General features: G+C 40.4%; 1 protein-coding gene across 1 annotated transcript; it reads left to right on the top strand.

Annotated features, from left to right (window-relative positions):
- Positions 1-5,319: 5,319 nt before the first annotated feature.
- LOC5569340 (leukocyte receptor cluster member 8 homolog) lies at positions 5,320-17,790 on the top strand. The gene is made up of 5 exons (XM_001658387.2): positions 5,320-5,452; positions 5,591-7,578; positions 14,847-15,045; positions 15,122-15,329; positions 15,637-17,790. The coding sequence occupies exons 2-5, from the start codon at positions 5,650-5,652 to the stop codon at positions 15,857-15,859; spliced, it is 2,559 nt and encodes an 852-aa protein (XP_001658437.2). The 5' UTR covers positions 5,320-5,452; positions 5,591-5,649; the 3' UTR covers positions 15,860-17,790.
- The last annotated feature ends 3,306 nt before the right edge of the window (positions 17,791-21,096 follow it).

The raw sequence follows: 21,096 nt of genomic DNA on the forward strand, positions 1-21,096 counted from the left end.
GAAAAACGTACTATGCCTTTTACTCAGGAAACGAAACAAACGTAATCGAATGCGCTATCGGTGGAGTGAAATTAGATTTGCTGATTGATTCTGGATCAGATGCGAATCTTATTACAGACGAAGCATGGGAATCGTTGAAGCAAGCGAAGGTGGTTGTCCATCAGAGCACCAAAGGAAGCTCGAAAGTTCTGAAAGGTTATGCAAGTGATCGTCCATTGCCAATAATAGGAACATTTGTGGCCGAGATAATAGCCGGCGAGCGTTCAGCACGAGCATTGTTTTACGTCATCAAGGGTGGTCAACGTTGCCTTCTTGGCGATCAAACTTCCAAGGATCTTGGTATTTTGAAGGTTGGATTGGACATTCAAAACGTTGCAGCTCAAATCATACCGTTCTCGAAAATAAAGGCCATTCAAGTTCAAGTACATGTTGATCCGGCTGCAAAGCCTGTGTTTCAGCCGCTAAGAAGGGTACCCATTCCACTGGAGGATGCAGTCAATAGGAAATTGGAGCAGCTATTGGCCAGAGACATTATTGAAGTCAAAGATGGTCCGGCTTCGTGGGTTTCTCCTTTGGTTGTGGTGGGCAAAAGCAACGGAGAACCAAGATTATGTCTAGATTTGCGACGTGTCAACGAGGCCGTTCTCAGAGAACGCCACCCCATGCCTACAGTGGACGATTTTTTGGCAAGACTGGGGAAAGGAAAATGTTGGAGCAAATTAGACATCAAAGAGGCGTTCTTACAAATTGAGCTTGCACCGGAGTCCAGAGACGTGACCACCTTCATTACCAGTAAGGGTCTTTACAGATTTAAGCGACTTCCTTTTGGTCTAGTAACAGCACCTGAACTATTCCAAAAAACCATGGACCAAATTCTGACCGGATGTGAAGGCACTTACTGGTATTTGGACGATGTGTTTGTTGAGGGACGTGACCGTGAAGAACACGATAAACGATTGGAAGAGGTATGAATTTTTAAATCAGTTTGGAGTTTTTCTTTTTAATGGATTGAATAAAGAAATGCACATGAATTATTTATATTTGTTTCTATAGGTACTTCGAAGATTCAAGGAGTGGAATGTTGAGCTCAATTGGGAGAAGTGTGTTTTTCATGTGAACGAGGTTGAGTTTTTGGGTCACAAATTAACTGAAAAGGGGATACATCCCTCAGATTTGAAAAGGAACGCAATAATGTCCTTTCGACGTCCTGAAAATGAAGCAGAAGTGCGTAGTTTCTTGGGGCTAGCAAACTACCTCAACAAGTTCATACCAAATCTAGCTACGTTTGATGAGCCTTTGCGTACTCTGTTGAAGAAGGGAACTAAGTTTGAATGGAACGAGAGTCACCAAAAATCATTCGAAAACGTCAAAATTGCCATTGCAGAAGCTCAAGAGCTTGGGTTTTTCAATAAACTCAACCAAACTTCAGTGATGGCGGATGCTAGTCCGTTTGGCCTGGGGGCTATATTGATGCAAACCGATCAAGCTGGCGAAAGTCGTGTGATAAGCTGCGCGTCAAAGTCATTGACAGATACCGAAAAGCGATACTGTCAAACAGAAAAGGAAGCGTTAGCTATTGTATGGAGTGTAGAGCGATTCCAAGCATATTTATATGGCAGTACGTTCAATATACTGACGGATTGTAAGGCTCTAGAGTTCCTTTTTACCGACCGTTCGAGACCATGTGCCAGGATCGAACGTTGGGTCCTACGTCTTCAGGCTTTTGATTATCGCGTTGTTCACATACCTGGTGAAAAAAATCTTGCAGATGTATTATCCCGCCTCGCAACATTGCCTGCTGTGCCATTCGATCGTGATGACGAACTTATGATAAAGAACATCGCCTTGTGTTCTGCTACAACCGCAGCATTGAAATGGGATGACATTGTACGAGAAACGCAAAAGGATGCTGAAATCCAGCAGGTTCTAGAATGTCTAGGAAACGCATCGATCCAGGAATTGCCCTTACAGTATCGGGTCGTAGCAAATGAGCTGTGCCGCTGTGAAGACATTTTACTACGAACTGATCGAATTGTTATTCCTCAATCTTTGCGAGAGAAAGTGCTTCAGATTGCTCATGAGGGTCACATTGGAATTCGAATGATGAAACTGCATCTTCGAAGTTCTGTCTGGTGGCCTAAAATGGACGCGGCGGTGGAATCGTTCGTTAAAAAGTGTCGTGGATGTATTTTGGTTTCTGCACCGGAGCCCCCAGAACCAATGGTACGCAAAGAAACTCCAAATGGGCCCTGGCAGGAGATTGCCATAGATTTCCTTGGACCTTTGCCGGACGGACAAACGTTGCTGGTTGTAGTTGACTATTACAGTCGTTATATCGAAGTTTGTGAAATGAACCAGACCACTACCAGAGAAACAATCAATCAACTGTCGACGATATTCAGCCGATTCGGAGTTCCACTAACACTGCGAGCTGATAATGGGCCACAATTTAATGCCAGTTGCGAGGAGTTTCAAGCATTCTGTGAGGATTTGGGGGTGCAGTTGATTAACACCATTCCTTATTGGCCTCAACAGAACGGAGAGGTCGAGCGACAGAATCGATCGATTCTCAAAAGGTTGAAGATAGCGCAACAACTTGGACAAGATTGGAGGCAAATTTTAGCACAATTTCTGTTATCTTATCATGCAACACCTCATCCAACAATTGGACGCGCACCTTCGGAGTTGATGTTCGGCAGAAGAATTCGAACGAAACTACCAGAAGTACCAATTTTCACTCGAGTTAACGAAGAACATCGAGATCATGATACCCTTCAGAAAGAAAAAGGAAAAGAATACGCAGATGGGAAACGAAAGGCACGATTCAGTGAAATATCAGTAGGAGATCGTGTTCTAGTAAAAAGGATGCGAAAAGATAACAAATTGAGTTCCAATTTCGCTCCCGAGGAATACGTTGTAACAAGAAAAATTGGAGCAGATTGTACAGTAAAAGCACTTGAAAATGGGAAAGAATACCGCCGTAATGTAGCGCATTTGAAAAAGTTGCTGGATGATATTGGTGATTCGTCGAAAACAGGAGAGTCTAGCTTGAAAGAAACTACAACAGCGCCATCGAACTCCGGCAATACTGAAGTATCTACAAAGACCTCATCAGCGATGACGGAACCGGATTCGCAAGAGGACATACAGAGAAGTGTTAAACGAAACCGTAATGTACCCGTTAAGTTTAAAGATTATCTATCCCACTAAGTGTCTCTAAAACATTGTTATTGTAAAAGGGGGGTTGTAGGGTTTTCCCCTTGAATGCAGCCCTGATAAAATATAGAAGTGAACTCCTAAATAGGGCCCTGGGTGAATTGACAGGGAGACGGGAGAATGTGTATCGTGCCGGTGAGAAACGGATGTGGGAAATCGTTGTGCATATTTTGAACAGTGAAATAAAGTGATAATTGTTGCAGATATTGAGTGTTTCATTCCTACAATAAGTACAATAGTAAAGGATGGGCTTCATTTACCACGAAGCTTGCCCATCGGACCTCAGATTTCTCCATTTTGTCGTGTCGTCTCGTGTGCTTGATTTGACATTGACATTTCGTCATATCTACAAACACTCAGCGCAGGGGTTTTGAAAGTTGTGGGAAAATCTCCACTTTGTTTACCCACAGGGTTGAAACAACTGTGCCGCACTACTCAAAATGTGGAAAATTCTCGAATTTTCAAAAATTTACAATAAAATCAGGAGTGCATATAAATTAGATCTGAAAGCGTCAATAATCATTAAAAATAATCGTCTTTTGAAGAAAAATATAAAAATAGGGGGTAAGGTCTGACGGAAATGGTCTATTCGCTTCAAGCGAAAAACGATCATAGTAAAACTAGTAATAATTGTTCACGCGCTTCTCTTGAATTCGTCATGTCGGTTTTTTTTAATGTAAGTTTTCTAAAACTCAAACTAAAGCACTTGCTCCGGTGTGATAACATCGACCAGTTGTTCTTGAAATTCCACCAGGATGTTTGAAAAATTACACAGATTTCAAGTATTCGCCCTGAAAGTCCTACAACCTCTTATTTTTACCCTGTTAACAAATTTAAAAGTAACTTTCACGTTTGTTTGTTTTCAACTGAGCATGGTCAGTAGGTGACTCAGGAATTTCTGAGCATTTACTTAGCTTTTACCGCTTTATTCATACGAATTTGGATGTTCGAAAAGTAAATGCTCAAATGCTCAGTTTTACCATACCAACTTGAGTAAATGCTCAAGAAAATGATTTGACAGATGGATTTGAGTAAAGTAAAAGCTTTTGCTCAGTTTATTCATACGACCTATTGTTTTAATTTTCGTGTGTGCGTGTGTTGCCATGTTTCTTGCGATTATTTGAAAATATAATTTGAGAAAAGGTGATCAAATTGTTGCACAATTTCTCTCAAGTTTCTGTCTTCGTCTCGTTCTTCGTATGGTTTTACAATTTCTTGACACTTTTACATATTGTAACCGTTCGCTAAGAACTCTGAAAAGTGTTCTTAATGATTTTAAGCTTTTTGATTGATATTGTTCGACAAAATAGCAATTATTTGGGATAAATTAACCTTTTCTGTTAAAAGAAACATACTGTTTGGAAGCTAAGGATAATTGTTATTTTCTATGCGGGCTGTTTCATCAGTTTGTTTAACTATTAGTTAAAATTTGACATTTCGATAGTTATTTGCCCCTCAAATGGTTAAATTGAACATCGCGGTCGACCCATTTGAGCTTTGACATTCGAGTAGTTATTTCAGAACAAAGTTGACAGATAGTTAGTTATTCTCAAATTCACGGGAGCAGAAAATAAAGGCCCAAACGCAATGATAGTGGAACGGCAACGGAAAGCGGAACCGGTTCACCAGCATGAACTATATAATTTGTTTGTCGACTCAGCGTTGGTTTACTTTCATTCGTTGACAACTCAGTCGATATGGTGTGATCCATGAGCCTATGCATGCTATAAAACGTTTGACTTTTACTGTGCGCCTTGTTTTCAAGTTTCCCGTGAGAGAGAGCGAGACAGCACCAACACACGGCGTCAGTAAAAGTCATGAGAACAAAAGAATTTATGGCACGTACAGAGGCTCATGCTGGCGAACCGGTTCCGCTTTCCGTTGCCGTTCCGTTATCATTGCGTTTGGGCCTTCAGTAGCAAACCGGCCTTAAATATCAAGAAAACTTGTTATTCGATTATGAACAAAATGTGTCTCAATGCCAGCCTGATGGACCTGCGGTTAGTGTCGAAACTTACTAGAGTGCCCTAAGCACACAGATTCGCCTTCTCACTCTTCTCACTTCGCCCGCTTTTTTCTCACCGTATCGTCATCAATCATCGTTCTCGCCATTATTCGCTTTGTTCAAGTTGAGAAAAGTGTGTCACGAATTTGGTGCAGTGCTCTTTAGAAGTGATTTATCGTTGTAAAACTCAATAAAATTTATCAAAAACTTCTTCATTCGGTAGATAAGTAGGTAAGTAATAGGAAAATATTAAATTCTTACGATTACGATATGTTTTCATAGTCGAAATCTCGATTTGAAAATTTGCAATGTTCGTACCCAGTCGACGCCATCTTGAATTTTGCTTTTTCTCCTTTCTCGTACCTCCAGGGTTGAAGTAGCAGCAGCCCTAGCGCTACGCAGTCAAACAAGTTTCGTCAAGGTGTGTGATGAGAAGTTCAGGTGGGATAGTTGTAAGTAACGTGTTTCCTGGAAATTTCATTGAATCGGAAAACAAATCAACTGCGAAAGAGTTCCCCGAGCACGGGATGGCCTATCAACAGTACGCCCAGTATTGTAACGCTTACTATCAGCAGTTGCAGTTCAATCCCAACGGGGGGTCAATTTCGACAAATGTTCCGCCGCCACCAATTTCCGGTGGAGGAAATGCTGGAGGATCTGGTTCTCCCGGAGGTGGTGGAGCCCCTCCCGGTTTCACCAACGCTTCGATGTCAGCCATTGGCAATTCCGGAGAAAATCAGCCAGGGGGTGGTTCCGATGTATCGTCCTCGCCTTCGTCAGGTAGTTTTATGAACACGTCGTCATTTTTTAGCCCTCAGCATCAGCAGCAGCAACAACAACAGCAGCAGGATGGAAATATGCAAGGATTCAAACAAGCGCCAAGCCAATTTGGTCCTATTCGATTCAATATTAACAAACAGCCACAGAGGGTTAGTCCCTTGGTACAGAACAATGCCTTGTCGAATGGTTCTCCTCAATTGCCACCTCCGCCTCAACAACAACAACATCAGCAGCAGCAGCATCAACAGCAATTCAATCAGAACAATCAACCGATAGGTAAGAAAAAGAAGAAGAAGAATAAGAATAACATGAACAACATGGCCAACCAGCAGCAGAACAACAAGCAGATGTTCAACAATGGGGGAATTCCGCCATTGATGCCACCGGGTCCTCCGGCAGGTGCTAACTTCTCCTCGCCAGTGCAAGTGCCAGACTTGAGCAAACCTCCGCCACCGTTCCCCGGCCAGTCCGGAATTGGAGGAACCATCAGCACTACTGTCCCGCCGCCACCGGTACCGAAAAAACCGGATCCCTTCAACAATCCTACCGACGCCTGGCCGGAAAGCTTGAACAACTTTGTCGCGCGCTGTTACGCCAAATGCAAGACAGATTTCGATAAAGATCAGATCGATATTTGCCTTAAGGGGCGCATCACAGCTGCCGCGAACAAAGGTGAGCTGTGGACCAAGGATTGGGACAACGAACCAGTGCCGAGTGTTCACAGCGAGCGTGCCCTGCTAACGCCAAACAACAAGCCCAAACCGCCGGGAATTGTCGGAAGTATCAGTCAGTATCAGAACCAGAACCTCCGAAGCAGCAGTCCTCCCAACGGCTTCGGTCGAAACAGTCAAAATTTCACTCGCAAAAGCGGTAATTCCGTGGGGACTCCGCATTCGCTTGGATCTCGCCTAGGCAATAAGTCCGGTTCGAAAAAGTCTCGCACATCTCGTTCGCGGTCCCGATCCCCCTCCAGTCGCTACGGCAGCAGTAGAAGCCGCCGCAGTCACTCTTCCAGTTCGGATTCTCGTTCCCCTCGTCGGAAGCGCCGCTCGTCCGACAGTAGCGAGGACAGTCGCAACTCGTCCGGAAAGTCCTTCAAGCTCAAAAGCCAAAAAGCCAATCAGAAGAACAAGTCCCACCCCAACGCCAAAGGTCAGAACCAGAAACGGTCCGGATTCTACTCGGAGCATGGTCAGATCGGAGGCGCCGTAGATGGTGATCAGGAAGCGCTGAAGAAACGGGCCGCCCGGTTCAACAACTCCAACGCCAAGAAGGTCTCGCCTCCCAGCTTCGCGGTCAAGAAACGCCTACAGATGCCGACGCCGTCCCGCTTGTTCATCGATGATGCCGCCGGAGATGCGGATGGTGGCCTGGATCTGTTCGATCTGCACATCGTGGGAACGTGTCGGGATCTGGAGAAGAGCTTCCTGCGGCTCACGAAAGCCCCCGCCCCTTCGGAAGTGCGACCGGTCGAAGTTTTACGCTACTCGTTGCAGAACGTCAAGAATAAGTGGGTCGAGAAGCAGGATTACTACTATGCGTGTGATCAGCTGAAGTCGATTCGACAGGATTTGACGGTAAGTCCCTACTATTTTTCTTTGCAAGCTTACCCATCGTGACTAGCCCCGTACCAACGGAATTGGTAATTGTAAAACTAAATATGGGAATTTACGTATTCTTCTGCAGTCTAAGCCGATGACGCGCTTCTTTTGTAATTTTCTCGGACATCAGCAGACAAATTGTTTGTCTGTTTACATTTATGCGCTGCTCAATCCCCTATCGATTCATACCGGCAGACCTGTTAAAATCTTTTGGCAAACGTTTTTACTACGCTTCGAACATCTCATGTCTGTGTGACTTTTGTCGACAGCTTTCCTATAAGAACTGCGGGCAAATCTCTTTCAATTCAGTCGCATTTTGAGGCGAATTCATTTGAATTGATCACATCTGGGAAGCTGACACAAAAAAGAATCATCTGAATGTTTTTATTGGGGTGTTTTTTTAAAAACAAAATACTGTGTATTTGGCTGTTGAAGTTTGATTGCCGACAATAGTCGAATGGTGCCGAAGGTCGTAAATTACCCTATGACATGTAAAAAGTTGCTTAAGTCTATTTCGAATTACACAGCGTAACAAAAATGACATTTTTGCGTGTCTCAAGGATCAAATTATGTGTCTCTAGTAGATTTGGGGTTGCTGAATCTGGTGCCATTCTCAGAAATGTTCCAGCACGTCACAATTTTTAGCTACAGGTCGCCAAAGTTGTATGAAACACTGGTTTTATTCATGTTTACATGAAATTTCAAGTACAATTTATCAATTTTTTTTGTAATCTAATCCACCAAACATGCAAAATAGAACTTGAACTTTCATTTCAGACATAATTTCATGCCAAACTTTTCAATCCGACGTATCTGCAAAAATAAACAAATCGAGATTTGCTTTGCATGAGCTTGACAAACGCATAATCTACCTATTGTGTCTATAAAAGTATTCCTACATCCATTTTTTGATTTTTAGAAATAAATTAAAATTATGCCCTATGTGCACTTTACTCAGTGTTTTTAATTTGGCTACATACACCCTTCGTTTGCAAAGCGACTCAACTGTCAACATTTTTCATGCTAGCACATACACCGTACATATGCTCATAGTAAAGCGACCTATATGTAGAATCAAAACATAAAATTTCGAACACCAGATACGTCATACTGCTTCCAAATCACTAAACATGTTGGAAATCGAGAGAATTGGATTTCCACAGTTGAGCGAGCTGACGGGTCGGCAAACTGATGTGGAACATCATCAGTATTCGGTTTAAGACAATATTTCTCACCAAATTTCGCACAAGAACTGTTCTCCTCCTGCTTTTGTTATTTACGGCTCCGTCCGGTGCTCCTCTTAGTCGAGTTGAAAATGGAAACATTCGGAAACTAATATTCGTTGTCGTTGAAAGTTGAAACTGTCGAATTGACTAAGTTTAATAAGTTTTATGGGAATTTGCAAACCGGTGTATGTGCAACTTCAAAACAATACTGGTGTATATGACGTGACGTATGTGCAAAACGAACTGTCAAACCGACGCATCAAGCAAGGTGTATGTATCAATCAAGGTATGGTATCGACGAATCATCCATGGTGTATGTGAGCAGCACAAAGCAAAGGGTTTATTCTCTAATTTTACCTGTTTTTCAATTAAATTCAAAACAAATCGGATTTGTTTAATAGTGGTTAGAAACAGTGTTCTTTTTTTCAACTTATAGTAGACATCGCAATAGAAAAAATGCAAAACATTTTAAACAGGATTTAAAATGCTTTACAATATTTTGCATCGCATTTTTCTCGAAACCATCCGAGTGTTAGATACGCCGATTTGAAAAATCATGCTTGATTTGATTGAAATTGCGCGATTTAATTTTGATTAAACCGATTTTTTCAACATGCTTGCAGTCCCCATACAAAATTCTTCGTTTCTTCTATATGGCAAAATACAACAATTCTCTAAACCATTAAACAATAACTTTTCCGCATCGATAGTATTACAAACTTTGATGCTAAGTATTGTTGTATACATAAAGCTTGAGTTCTGTGGCAAATTAAGCCAATATATTACCTTACAAGCTGGCAAACTTGCATGCAAGTTGGCTGAAATAGTATTTTTTTGCATTTTCAACAGTCAATATCTCAAAAACTAGACGTGCTATGATATTTCTGAAAACGGCAATGAATTCAGCAACCCTTAATTAAGTGAATAGCGGTATTTTGGAGCTGGAGACAAAAGCGTGTTCCGCAGTGTTATCGATAATGGTCTAGGAACTGTTCAATCCAGTAGTTTTCTTTACTTCACTTTGCATAAAATATCTTACTGAAGCTCTTTCATTACACATTTCAAGCATAATTCTTCATTCCGACGTATCTGCAAAAATGAACAAATCGAGATTTGCTTTGCATGGGCTTGACGAACGCATAATCTACATATTGAGTCCAAAAAAGTAATCCCAAAACATTTTTTTTTGATTTTTTGAAATAAATTTCAATTCTGCCCTATGTGCACTTTACTCAGTGTTTTTAATTTGGCTACATACACCCTACCATTGCAAAGCGACTCAACTGTCAACATTTTTCATGCTAGCACATACATCGTACATATGCTCATAGCAAAGCGACCTATATGCAGAATCAAAACATAAAATATTAATCAGCAGATACGTCATACTGTTTTCAAATTACTAAACATTTTGGAAATCGAGAGATTAGGATTTTCACAGCTGCAGTAAGCTGACGGGTCGGCAAACTGATGTGGAACATCATCAGTATTCGGTTTTAGACAATATTTCTCACCAAATTTCTCACAAGAACTGTTCTCCATTTACTTTTGTTACTCACGGCTCCGTCCGGTGCTCCTGTTAGACGAGTTAAAATTGGAAACATTCAATATTCGTTGTAGTTGAACGTAGAAACTGACGAATAGAACAAACTTTATTATGTTTTATGGGAATTTGCAAACCGGTGTATGTGCAACTTCAAAACAATAAGCCATTTTATGAGACGTTTCGAATCATATGGTTTCCGTTTGTTTACCAGCTTTGAAAGTTTCTGGCGGGCCGATTTATTTACGTTTCTTCTAGCGTGACATTTGGAAGGAGCATATTCAATAATGGCGCTGGTGGAAATGCAACACAGTTTTTAATGTTCACATGTAAAATTTAAATCAGTAGGCAGGGAAGATATTTTTCATCTACGTTACCTGTAATACATGTAAACCGGGCAGAAACATGCGCTGAAAGAGACGGGGAAGTCATCGGCAACAAAAATGTGACCAGCGCCATTCAGATATCATGCTAGTTTTTTGAACAACAACAATGAGCGGCCCGCCAGAAAACGTCATTCGAACGTCTCGTAAAATGGCTTATACTGGTGTATATGACGTGACGCATGTGATAAATGAACTCAAGACTAACAATTGAAAAGGCCTCAAGTCCAAAATGTAAACAAATCGGTTTTCTGCTGATTTCACTGTATAAAAGCCTGTTCTTACTAAAACATACAATAGTCATTTGAAAATATGCATAAAAGTTGAAAAAATAACATTTTTCTAAAAGGCCCCATCTCATTTTCCGCTAACCAGGATATTCATCGAAAATGCGGCCTTTTCTCAAAAAGGCCTCATTTCTATATCTGACGGAAACCGAGTTGAGGCCTGTTAAACAAACATCAAAATTGCAATGTAGATTGCGAAAAACGTTCCAAATTCACTAAGTAGATGCAGGTTTTACTACGGAGCGACTGTTCCTTGTATTATTTTATACAGTGGTTGTCTAAACGGCGAACATTATCGGGTTCCTGTAGGTAGACTGATGTATTTTGTATCATACTACCTAATAATACCTGTGTCAGCCTGTCTGTACTTCACAAATTATCAACAAAAACACGATTTGGTTACAATTGCATGAAAAATAACATTCAATTGCATTATTATTTCAATTGAATCAATATTTCCATACATTTTCTCGACGACAAACTCGCGTAGCACATACATAATGTTCATGGATGACGAAGGGTTCAATCAATCACATATTTAATCGACCGCACGAATCTTCTCTTGCTGTAGGGATCTCCATGTTCTTTACTTTACCACTTAACACTCTTCTACACTTCAAATTTATTATTTCATCATCAATTTTGAATGATTTTCAAAAGGCCACATCAGAAGATGATGAAAGAACAAGCCACAACCAGAAGGCCTCAACACATTTTAGAGTAAACAAAGGCGTCAACTCACAGGCCTCATCAGCGTCGGCCGGCGTCTATGGGCACAAATGAAAAGGGCTGCACAGCTTTTGGTGAAATAAAAGCCTCATTTCCTTTGACTCGTTTTTTTAGCAAGATTTTTTGCTATAATGATAGTAATGAATATTCATGGCTATAAATCAGTTTATCCATCGACTTTCTGGACGATAAAATAACATACAATGCTTAAATTCATAATTTAAATTTGATTTATTGTTTGACAAAACAAGATTGCATTTTTCTCATTGTTTACTTTTTGGAGATGAGGCCTTTTGAAATGTTAGTCTTGAACCGTCAAACCGACGCATCAAGCAAGGTATAATATCGACGAATCATCATGGTGTATGTGAGCAGCACAAAGCAAAAGGGTTTATTCGATAATTTCACCAGCTTTTCAATCTAATTCAAAACAAATCGGAATTGTTTAATAGTGGTTAGAAACGGTGTTCTTTTTTTCAACTTATAGCAGACACAGCAATAGAAAAAATGCAAAACATTTTAAACAGGATTTAAAATGCTTTACAAAATATTGCATCGCATTTTTCTCGAATCCTTCCAAGTGTTAGATACGCCGATTTGAAAAATTAGGCTTGATTTATTTACTAACGACAGCAAAAAAGTATGCTTCAACTAAATTAGTTTTCAAAAACACAAATCTGGAGAAGCCCTGACCACGATCACAGGGTTTGACGGGGCCAAAGTAGAAGGTGCACCATAATAATACCCGTCTGTGAAACATATCACCTTCCCAATACTTTGGCACACCTCTAACGGTTCATGATTTATCATGAAACGGCTGCATTCAGGCGGAGGATCTGTTAATATGTTTCGGCATATTACCAGGTCCTCTTCGAACGGAGGGACCGCCAGGGCTCATTAGTTACTTATAAACCAGTGCTGGTTGTTGATGGTTCAGTTCGTTTACCACGAGCTGTAGCATCCTTTGTACTAATCAGTAATGGTTGTTAAGTTTCGAAGCTAACGTGTGATCAATCGTTTTATAATGCAACATAAGAATGGGTGTTTGGTGGAACTGCGCGTAACACTTGTTGTTATTAAATATAGTGATTGTGTTGGTGCTAATGGTGTGTTTATAATAAAATCTATGGTGATGAAAATTTGAAAATGAAATTGGAAGTGATTCTGATAGTTTTGTTAGACATATAATAATGATGATGTATAATGATGTGAACTCTACTAATTTAATAAAGGCCATAATACCTTTTGCAATCATTTCTCTGAATATAAACATTATTGCCTAGTTCTTCAAACATGCATGATAAAAGTGTTAATAATGACTGCGAGTGCAGAAAAACGGATCGAAGTGATTTTGTTTTACTGTAACTTTGTTGATAATGCTAAATTGTAGTTTGAATAGTAATGACTCTACAGCAACATAAATAATGAAACATTTAAATTGAATATCTTTTAATTACTTAGTAATGCTAACAGATGGTAAATGCTAATAACAATGAATTTATATGAAAATGGTGTGATGTGAAAAGTGATATAATGGAAAGTATATCTGATGTGTATTACGAAAGTTGATGAGTGATAATCGGTGAAATACGTGATAGTGTCGAAAATAAAAGTGACGATAGTGAGTGATGAAATGAAATGGGGAATGAGGACCTTTTAATAAAACTATTTCGTTCTTCACTTTAACCACTCTAGTAGCATTTCAGGCCTTATCATAGTTTGATAGTAGTCTAAAGTACTAGACTGCAAAACTACGGTAAGGGCTGATTGCTGCTAGGGTACACAGTGACCATTTGAGCAACATTGCTTAGGAACGTCTGTGTGATGAACGCAATAGAGGCTTATAAAAGCAAATGCTGGGCAGATTAAGAGTGCCAGTACTACCCCTATCGCTACCGACAAAAAAAAAACACAAATCTGGAGAAGCAGTCATCGGTTTAAACTTAAAACATGATCGATTGATCACTCACTGGTGATAAAATATTTATTAGTTGGGTACATTTCAAATGCGGGAAGTACGTTTTGCTGATCATTGAAAAACAGTTGGACCCCAAGTCACTGATATTATAACCGTCAAACGGGGTGACTTGCAACGGCGGGGTGACTTGCAACACATTGTAATTTAAAACTAAATTTCACTATAAAACACAATTTTCAATAGAAAATTCGTTTTAAATCGGTGCTTCAATACGTGCGACTCACAATTCAAGTAGGAGCCACGATTAAAACTGTTATTATAAATATATTCATACAATAAACATAATTCTTTTAAATGTCTAGAAAACTGATACTTGATGGAGGTTCGATATCGTGACCTGAAAACATGAGATAGATTTAATGTACAAAAGTAATATTTTACATGTTGTTTCTATAACTAAAAAGTGATAATATGACGAACTTTATTGTACGAAATTGTAGCAACAACTTTTTAATAAAAATAATTTTTATACACATGTACCTATGCGGGGTGACTTGCAACACTTTTTTCTAAGCAATATAGAGTTTTATAAAAGTTAAAAACTTTTGTGTTAGGTCTACTTTATAATCAAAAGAGTAATAATTCATCAATCAACTACAAACACTCGTTAAAAATATTGTTCAGTTAAGATATTGGACCTTGATGATTTAACGCCTCTTTTTCCCATACAAAAATAGCTCAATTATTTTCTTACAAAAAAGTATTCTAAATGTCCTTGTACTAGTTCGAATGCTTTAAATACATGAATAACAATAGTTAACAAGTGGGACTAATGAAAAATATCAACATTTTGTTGGAAAAAACTAAATTAGCAGTGAGTGTTGCAAGTCACCCCGCACAAGGACATTTAAAAAATTTCACCTTTTTGATGACTTTTGATATGACAAAATAATTCGATTCAATTTTCTACCATCTCATTCTGTAGGCGAGCCGGCCATTCAAAGTTCTACAAGGAATTTAGATTTTTAGATTACGTTTAGATCATGGTTTTGGTTGATTGAAGTTGAAAAGTGTTGCAAGTCACCCCGTTTGACGGAACTTGTTTTGGCATCTCTTCTCACTGCTAGCCTTGTTCATGAGTTTTCTTGCCTTTTACAGGTCCAAGGCATTCGGGATGCGTTCACCGTGCAGGTCTACGAAACACATGCTCGCATCGCGATGGAAAAGGGCGACCACGAAGAGTTCAACCAATGCCAAACGCAGCTCAAAATGCTCTATTCCGAGGTGGGAGGCGAGAACATATTGGAGTTTACGGCGTACCGAATTTTGTACTACATTTTCACCAAAAACACGCTCGGTAAGTTTGGAAATTGATACAAAAGAGAAGAACAGTCAGGCTTCTTACACACTATCTATTGCTCTTCTACCAACAGATCTGACCACCATCATGAAAGCTCTCACTCCGACCGAACGGGAACAGGACGTGATCATTTTCGCACTAAAGCTGCGTTCGGCTTGGGCCCTCGGGAACTACAGTCGGTTCTTCAATCTGTACCGGACAGCCCCGCTGATGGCTGGCTATCTGATTGATTGGTTTATCGAGCGCGAGCGCAAGATCGCCTTGAAGAACATTATTAAAGCGTACGTATTCGACCTAGCTTTGCGGCCCGATTGAGACTGCGCCCACAAAGTTAGGTCTCTTCTCCCCTCCCATATAGGTTTAGGTACGGTTCGGAGTTGCAGACCGGATTAGGATGTCGCTTCCCTTGTTGGTTTGACGGGGATATTTTTGGGGGCACATTTCCAAATTGATTTTCTTTTTACAGGAGCACATCCCCCGGACCTTGAGGATCTTGAATATGCTTTGAGATGATTGTTCTATTCTATTTACTCTTCTTACCGTATGTCTCTTTCGAAAATAACTTATTTGCCATCTATTATCATTTAGTTATCGTCCCAATTGCCCGGTGGACTATGTCAGTCAAGCGTTGGCCTTTGAGAGTGTGGACAAATGTTTCGACTGGTTATCGACGTTCGAATTGACCTTTGTTACCAAGCAAGGTGGCGCCGCGACAGAGGATGGAGGAAGTGCTGCTGCTGCTGTTCCGGCGAATGGAGTTTCAAGATTCATCGACTGCAAGACCAGCATGAATGTGTTGGCGAACTTTTAAGCTAGTCTCCTCGTCGCCGCCATTGGGGCAAAGAATTCTCTCAACATCAAGTGGTGACACCTCTTTCGTGATCCATAGCCGCAAGTGTCCCCGTCGTCCCTGATCTGAACCGGTGGCTGTCTACTCTCTCGTCATCGACTGATTCTCGTTTAAGTTGCTGAGATCAGTTCGAATCCGTTTGCCATTTTCGCCACCGGTGAATGTTCCGCCAGGTCTAAGAGGAAAGTTTACGTGAGGACAAAGAGGAATGCGTTTTAGAATTCCTCTCTATGTTCAGGAGGATTAGCTGCGCCCGGATCGTCAAATCGAAGGAGGTTGAGGAGACAGCGCGACGGGAGAAGAATGGATGTATAGTGATTTCTCATGGAACGTTGAGAATGAAGAATTGTGTTGTGTGATTATTATATGATAATATGAACAGTCGGTTGTCGGCGAAATGAAGTGGACACTGCTTCCAGGGGGGCGACGACCAATTTTGTCTCTGTCTGCTAAGCCTTGTGGGGATCGACAGCGGAGAAACCGGCGGTACGGATGTTGCGGAAGAAGGTGCGGATCACAAACTCGAGGATTTCGAATGAATCAAGAGTACCCGGAGATCGTCCGGCACGGAGTTCAGAAGTCCCGCACGGATTGGCGAGACTTCGAGGAAGCGCTCCTGTCTCCAAGATGAAGCGATTGACCTGATTGTGGCTAACAGGACGGAGACCAAGCGAATCTTGCTCAGTGATGAAATGTCTGTCTGTAAAAAAAAACTTCCACAGAACTTCATGGAGCGCAGTCCGTAAGAAAGAACCGATCGTCATAACACTCTGGAGAGTTACCAAACCTAGCTGCCATCACAATCTGCGAGGAACGATACTGAAGGAGACGAAACTGGCGAACCATGATCCTACCACAAGGCTGGCGACTGGACATCGACTGAACCTAGAATAACGCGGCGCGTGTGTTTTGGAAGAACCAGATGGACTTGTATTCAATGATACTGTAAAGGAACTTATTTTTAATCATTGCATCGCTCTTTCGAAGAAGGCTTTGTGAGAGTGCTGTGTTTGTACATAACGGCTTGAATTGGTTGCTGATATTATCAACCTTACCCAATAATCAACAGCGTAGACACAAACTTTAAGCCAATTCTAGAAGAATTCAACTGAGAGCATATAGTGCCTAGGTGTAAATATCAATTTTAAAGAACTTTACCCATAAACTTTTGAGTGATTTCCTGAGGGTGGGGATGGTTGAGGTTCGGAATCTTCGAACGAATGCGCTGGATCGTGGCTGGATCAAATCCAGCGGGGGCAGGGAAAGGACACTTGGACCCAGGGAACAATTTGCAGGTCAAACTGGACGCGCACAATCCGTGCAGCACCAGCATAGAACTATCAACGCCTGATCGATGCTGAATCCGCAGTGCACTCTCCTCAAAATCCAAAAACATTATCCTTCCGCAAGCAGCATTATCCCTTTCCCTACAATCCCATCTAAGCTACTCTGAACGATCCCGTCTTAAGCCAATCCTATCCCACGACTGTTCCCAATGTCCCGATTCAAAAAATCGTTAATCTCGTCGAAACGGAAGCATTTGGAGGTCTTGGCGAACCAATGCGCTTCCGCATACTGCGGCCGAAGAAACTCGAACGAAAATGCGACGCTGGTGTAAATTTCCATTCGTTATTTTTTTTATTTGAATTGCTTTAGTTTTTTTGTTCTATCGTTATCGTTTTCAATTTATTTTTCCGTTAACTAGTTGTACTTGCCAATAAAATACAATTCCTAATGAAAGAACCTAGCATACCGTTTTGCCGCGTAAAGACGAAATTTGAATCCATCTGCTACATTTTATGGAATGTTATCTTCCGGTCCCCTTGCCAGCCCAACACCTATTGGAGCGTTTGATCCTGATGATATTCAATAAAAATTCGTTTTCATTAAAATTGCGTTGAGTTGTTGAACTTTTTTTGAGAAATTTCCTAGACAAAGCAGTAACACTTTTTCACCAATTCGTTTATTTTAAGGCTCACACGCCGTATTCAGCTTAACAGAGCCGGTTATCACTTTCTACATTGTATAGAAGAATCACAACTAAAAGTTTATTTATTTTTGCCTTTTTCATCTGGCGATGAAAACATTTCCGCATGATACGTGTTTGGGGAACACTGACTGGAGCAAGCTTTTTTCGTTCTACACCCTTTGTTATTCTGCATCGATCGCCGTCGCTTGTATGTTGCACCATTGTATTCGGAAAAAGATTTCGAAGCACTTTCTTCATCGGTCCAGTCATCGTCGTTGTTGTTTTCGCTATTGTTGTTCTGTTTAACTTGCACCAGGGATTGAATCCTGAGAAAATTTAGAGAATCTCTTACGTATCGCTCTCTGTAACTATCATAATATGCTGCACATTATGAGTCTGTTTATCGTATACTGCTACAACTTTCATCACATTTTGGGATAGTAGTGCATGATAAAAACCCCTCTGAACATGCTCCAAACCTGGGGGACACTATTGATATTGGAAGTTCGTAGATTGTTTATCGTGCCAGTACAGAGAAACACCTACCCCCAACGGTAAACAAGCGAGAAAAAATGATTTTATCATCGCTCTCTCTTTGGGGCTCTTGTTCGCTGCTTCCATTTATCGGACTTGTTACAACTTGCGATATGGGAAGACGGGGTAAGATTAAGCAATTTAATTCATATGTCAAAATCAAGAATCAATAAATCCTTTTTCAACGCAGCATAACGTTTTTTAAAGCCTCAGGCATGATACAAAAATATCACTGGTGTGGTATTTCTAAAAAAATATTTATTTTTTGAAGCTTCAAAAAAGTGATGATCACGATTATTTTTAGTGACGGGGTAAAACCGCCCACCCACGGGGTAAGAGCGACCACCACGATTTTCGTACACAATTTTGCGAAAAAATATATCAGCTCCTTGTGATTCTTAAAAGTATAATGTTTTATGAATTCTACATTTATTGATTAACGTGGATATTCCATCATTTTTAGGGTTAATTATTTCAAAAAAACTTAAATATGTACTTTATTGTTACCTTGAAACACCCATATTTTGGAAGAAATATGCGTATTTGGCTTATATTTTTCACAAAATTGATTTCATTTTACTTGAACAATAATGTACAACGTAGTTTTGAAATGGTTTATACAGTTATTTGGTATAAATTAGGGGTGACGGTCTTACCCCGTCAACAGTGGTCGGTTTTACCCCGCTTGCGCAATTTTCACAACTATGGCCTTAGGGTTGATTCACAAATTTCATAACGCCGAAAATGGTCATTTTGGACACCCACCCACCCCCTCGTAACGCTTTTTGTATGAATATTTCTATAATTTTGTATGAGCTGTAACATCATGGGGACACCCACCCACGCACTTCAGCGTTATGAAATTTGTGAATGGGCCCTTATTTCAAAACTTAATATTTACAATTCATATTTCACTTTACCGAAGCATATTTCACATTTTTGTTAAAGCATGGACGGGTAATTTGTTGTTGTTTTTTTTTTCCAAAAAATCCCTTCCAAAATCCTTAAGTGAGCATCTGTTAAATTTAGATCAAATTCAATATCGATGAGCAGAAACTTTGTTTTTGACATTTGGTATGAAAAATTTTATGTACCGTAAAACGGGGTAACTTTGATAGTTTTTTCGAAGAAAACTTGAATATTTATGCATGCTGTTTCAAAGGAAAGAGTTATAATTTATATTTTTAAAACAAGTACTGGCATCCTAACTATCGATTGCAGTTGATAGATTGGCAAAACATTCATTCTTAATGGATATATAATTTTTCATATAATCGAAAGTCGGTTTTCTGTTTTGGGGTAACTTTGATAATGGAGTACAAATCGAACAAAATTATTAAATTAAATTACGTAACATTTATAGGGCGTTGCATACCTCTAGGCGTTAAACGCTATATTGAATATTCTTACTTAGATGATGATGATGATATAGGCTGCCATCTATTGTAGCAAGGTATCCACCGGTAGCAATGGCCTATTCTAACAAAACAATTTGTTCAAGATTGTATGACTATTCGTATTCAATCATACTCCTGTCTGAAGGGCCAAAAACGAATGGCGGACCCGTAAGCAGAGACACTTACGCGAAATCCGCAAGGAAAAAGAATCTCCTTCCAAAAGTAAGTTCACACGAACAGTCGTACAATCAAGCCCTTGCTTGTCAGAAAGACCCAATAGATGGGAAGAAGAGTCCACCCTTTTTCCACGAAATGTTAGCGATAGGAAGTTGACAGTTTCACTCTTCCTATCCATCTCGCTTCAATCGGGTGCCCTGATGGTCCCACCCAACCCAAAATGCATATAACATTGGAAATATAATCAAATAACACAAGTCATCATGGAAAGATCTCACCGGTTTTTTTTATCCTTGTTATATTATGAAGCTGGTCGTCGCAACGATGTCGTCGAACCAGGTCCGTCACACTCGGGCTCAGATTGTGTACCACTTCTAGCATTTGGTCCCTCGGTAGTACAAAAGGTACCCAAGTTTGACAGATCGCAGTACACTTTTCACGGCATTCTAGATTACCTTATGAGCCATAAAATTTTGGGCAACTGCAAGGGACATCGAGGTCTTTAATTTGTCTTTGGTCGAACTATTTCACCGTTAGCTATAAAGTATCATTTATGCGAAACTGTTCAAAAACCGAGAAAAAAAACAAACTTCCAATCTTCCGATAAAGCGATACGAAAATCCACTTGTTGGGCTTCTCAAACTGCACTGCCCGAAAACCGAAAAAAAACTTCCATTCCGACGAACCGAAAGCCAAAAAAAAACACTTCTGCTATGCGAAAACTGTACCCGCTTGCTGGGCTTCTCCAAATGAAGATCAAACGGTAGAGTTGCCAAAAATCGAACGGGCACTGTATTAAATTTGCAACACTCCTATTGAACACCACTGTACATGCCCAGTTTTCTAATCTAGAGTGCCTGTAAACAAGAGTGACGTCATGTTCCAGTTTTGACAGGTCTCCTGCTCGATTGGAACGCGGATTTGTATGGAAATGACAGTTCGCCGCTGTTCCAATTTTGACATTGACGCCACTCTTATCTAGATCCACTCTGTTCTAATCGTACCGTCATCTTGCTCATACCCGCTTCTCTTTCCCGCTTCCGAAAGATCACTTTAATCAGTTGGTGTGGGTGAGACGCGCAAGCGAAAATTCTCCTCACGTTCACCTCTCTCACCACACC

This window comes from Aedes aegypti, chromosome 2 (assembly GCF_002204515.2).
Source record: "Aedes aegypti strain LVP_AGWG chromosome 2, AaegL5.0 Primary Assembly, whole genome shotgun sequence".
NCBI classification, from domain to species: Eukaryota; Metazoa; Arthropoda; class Insecta; order Diptera; family Culicidae; genus Aedes; species Aedes aegypti.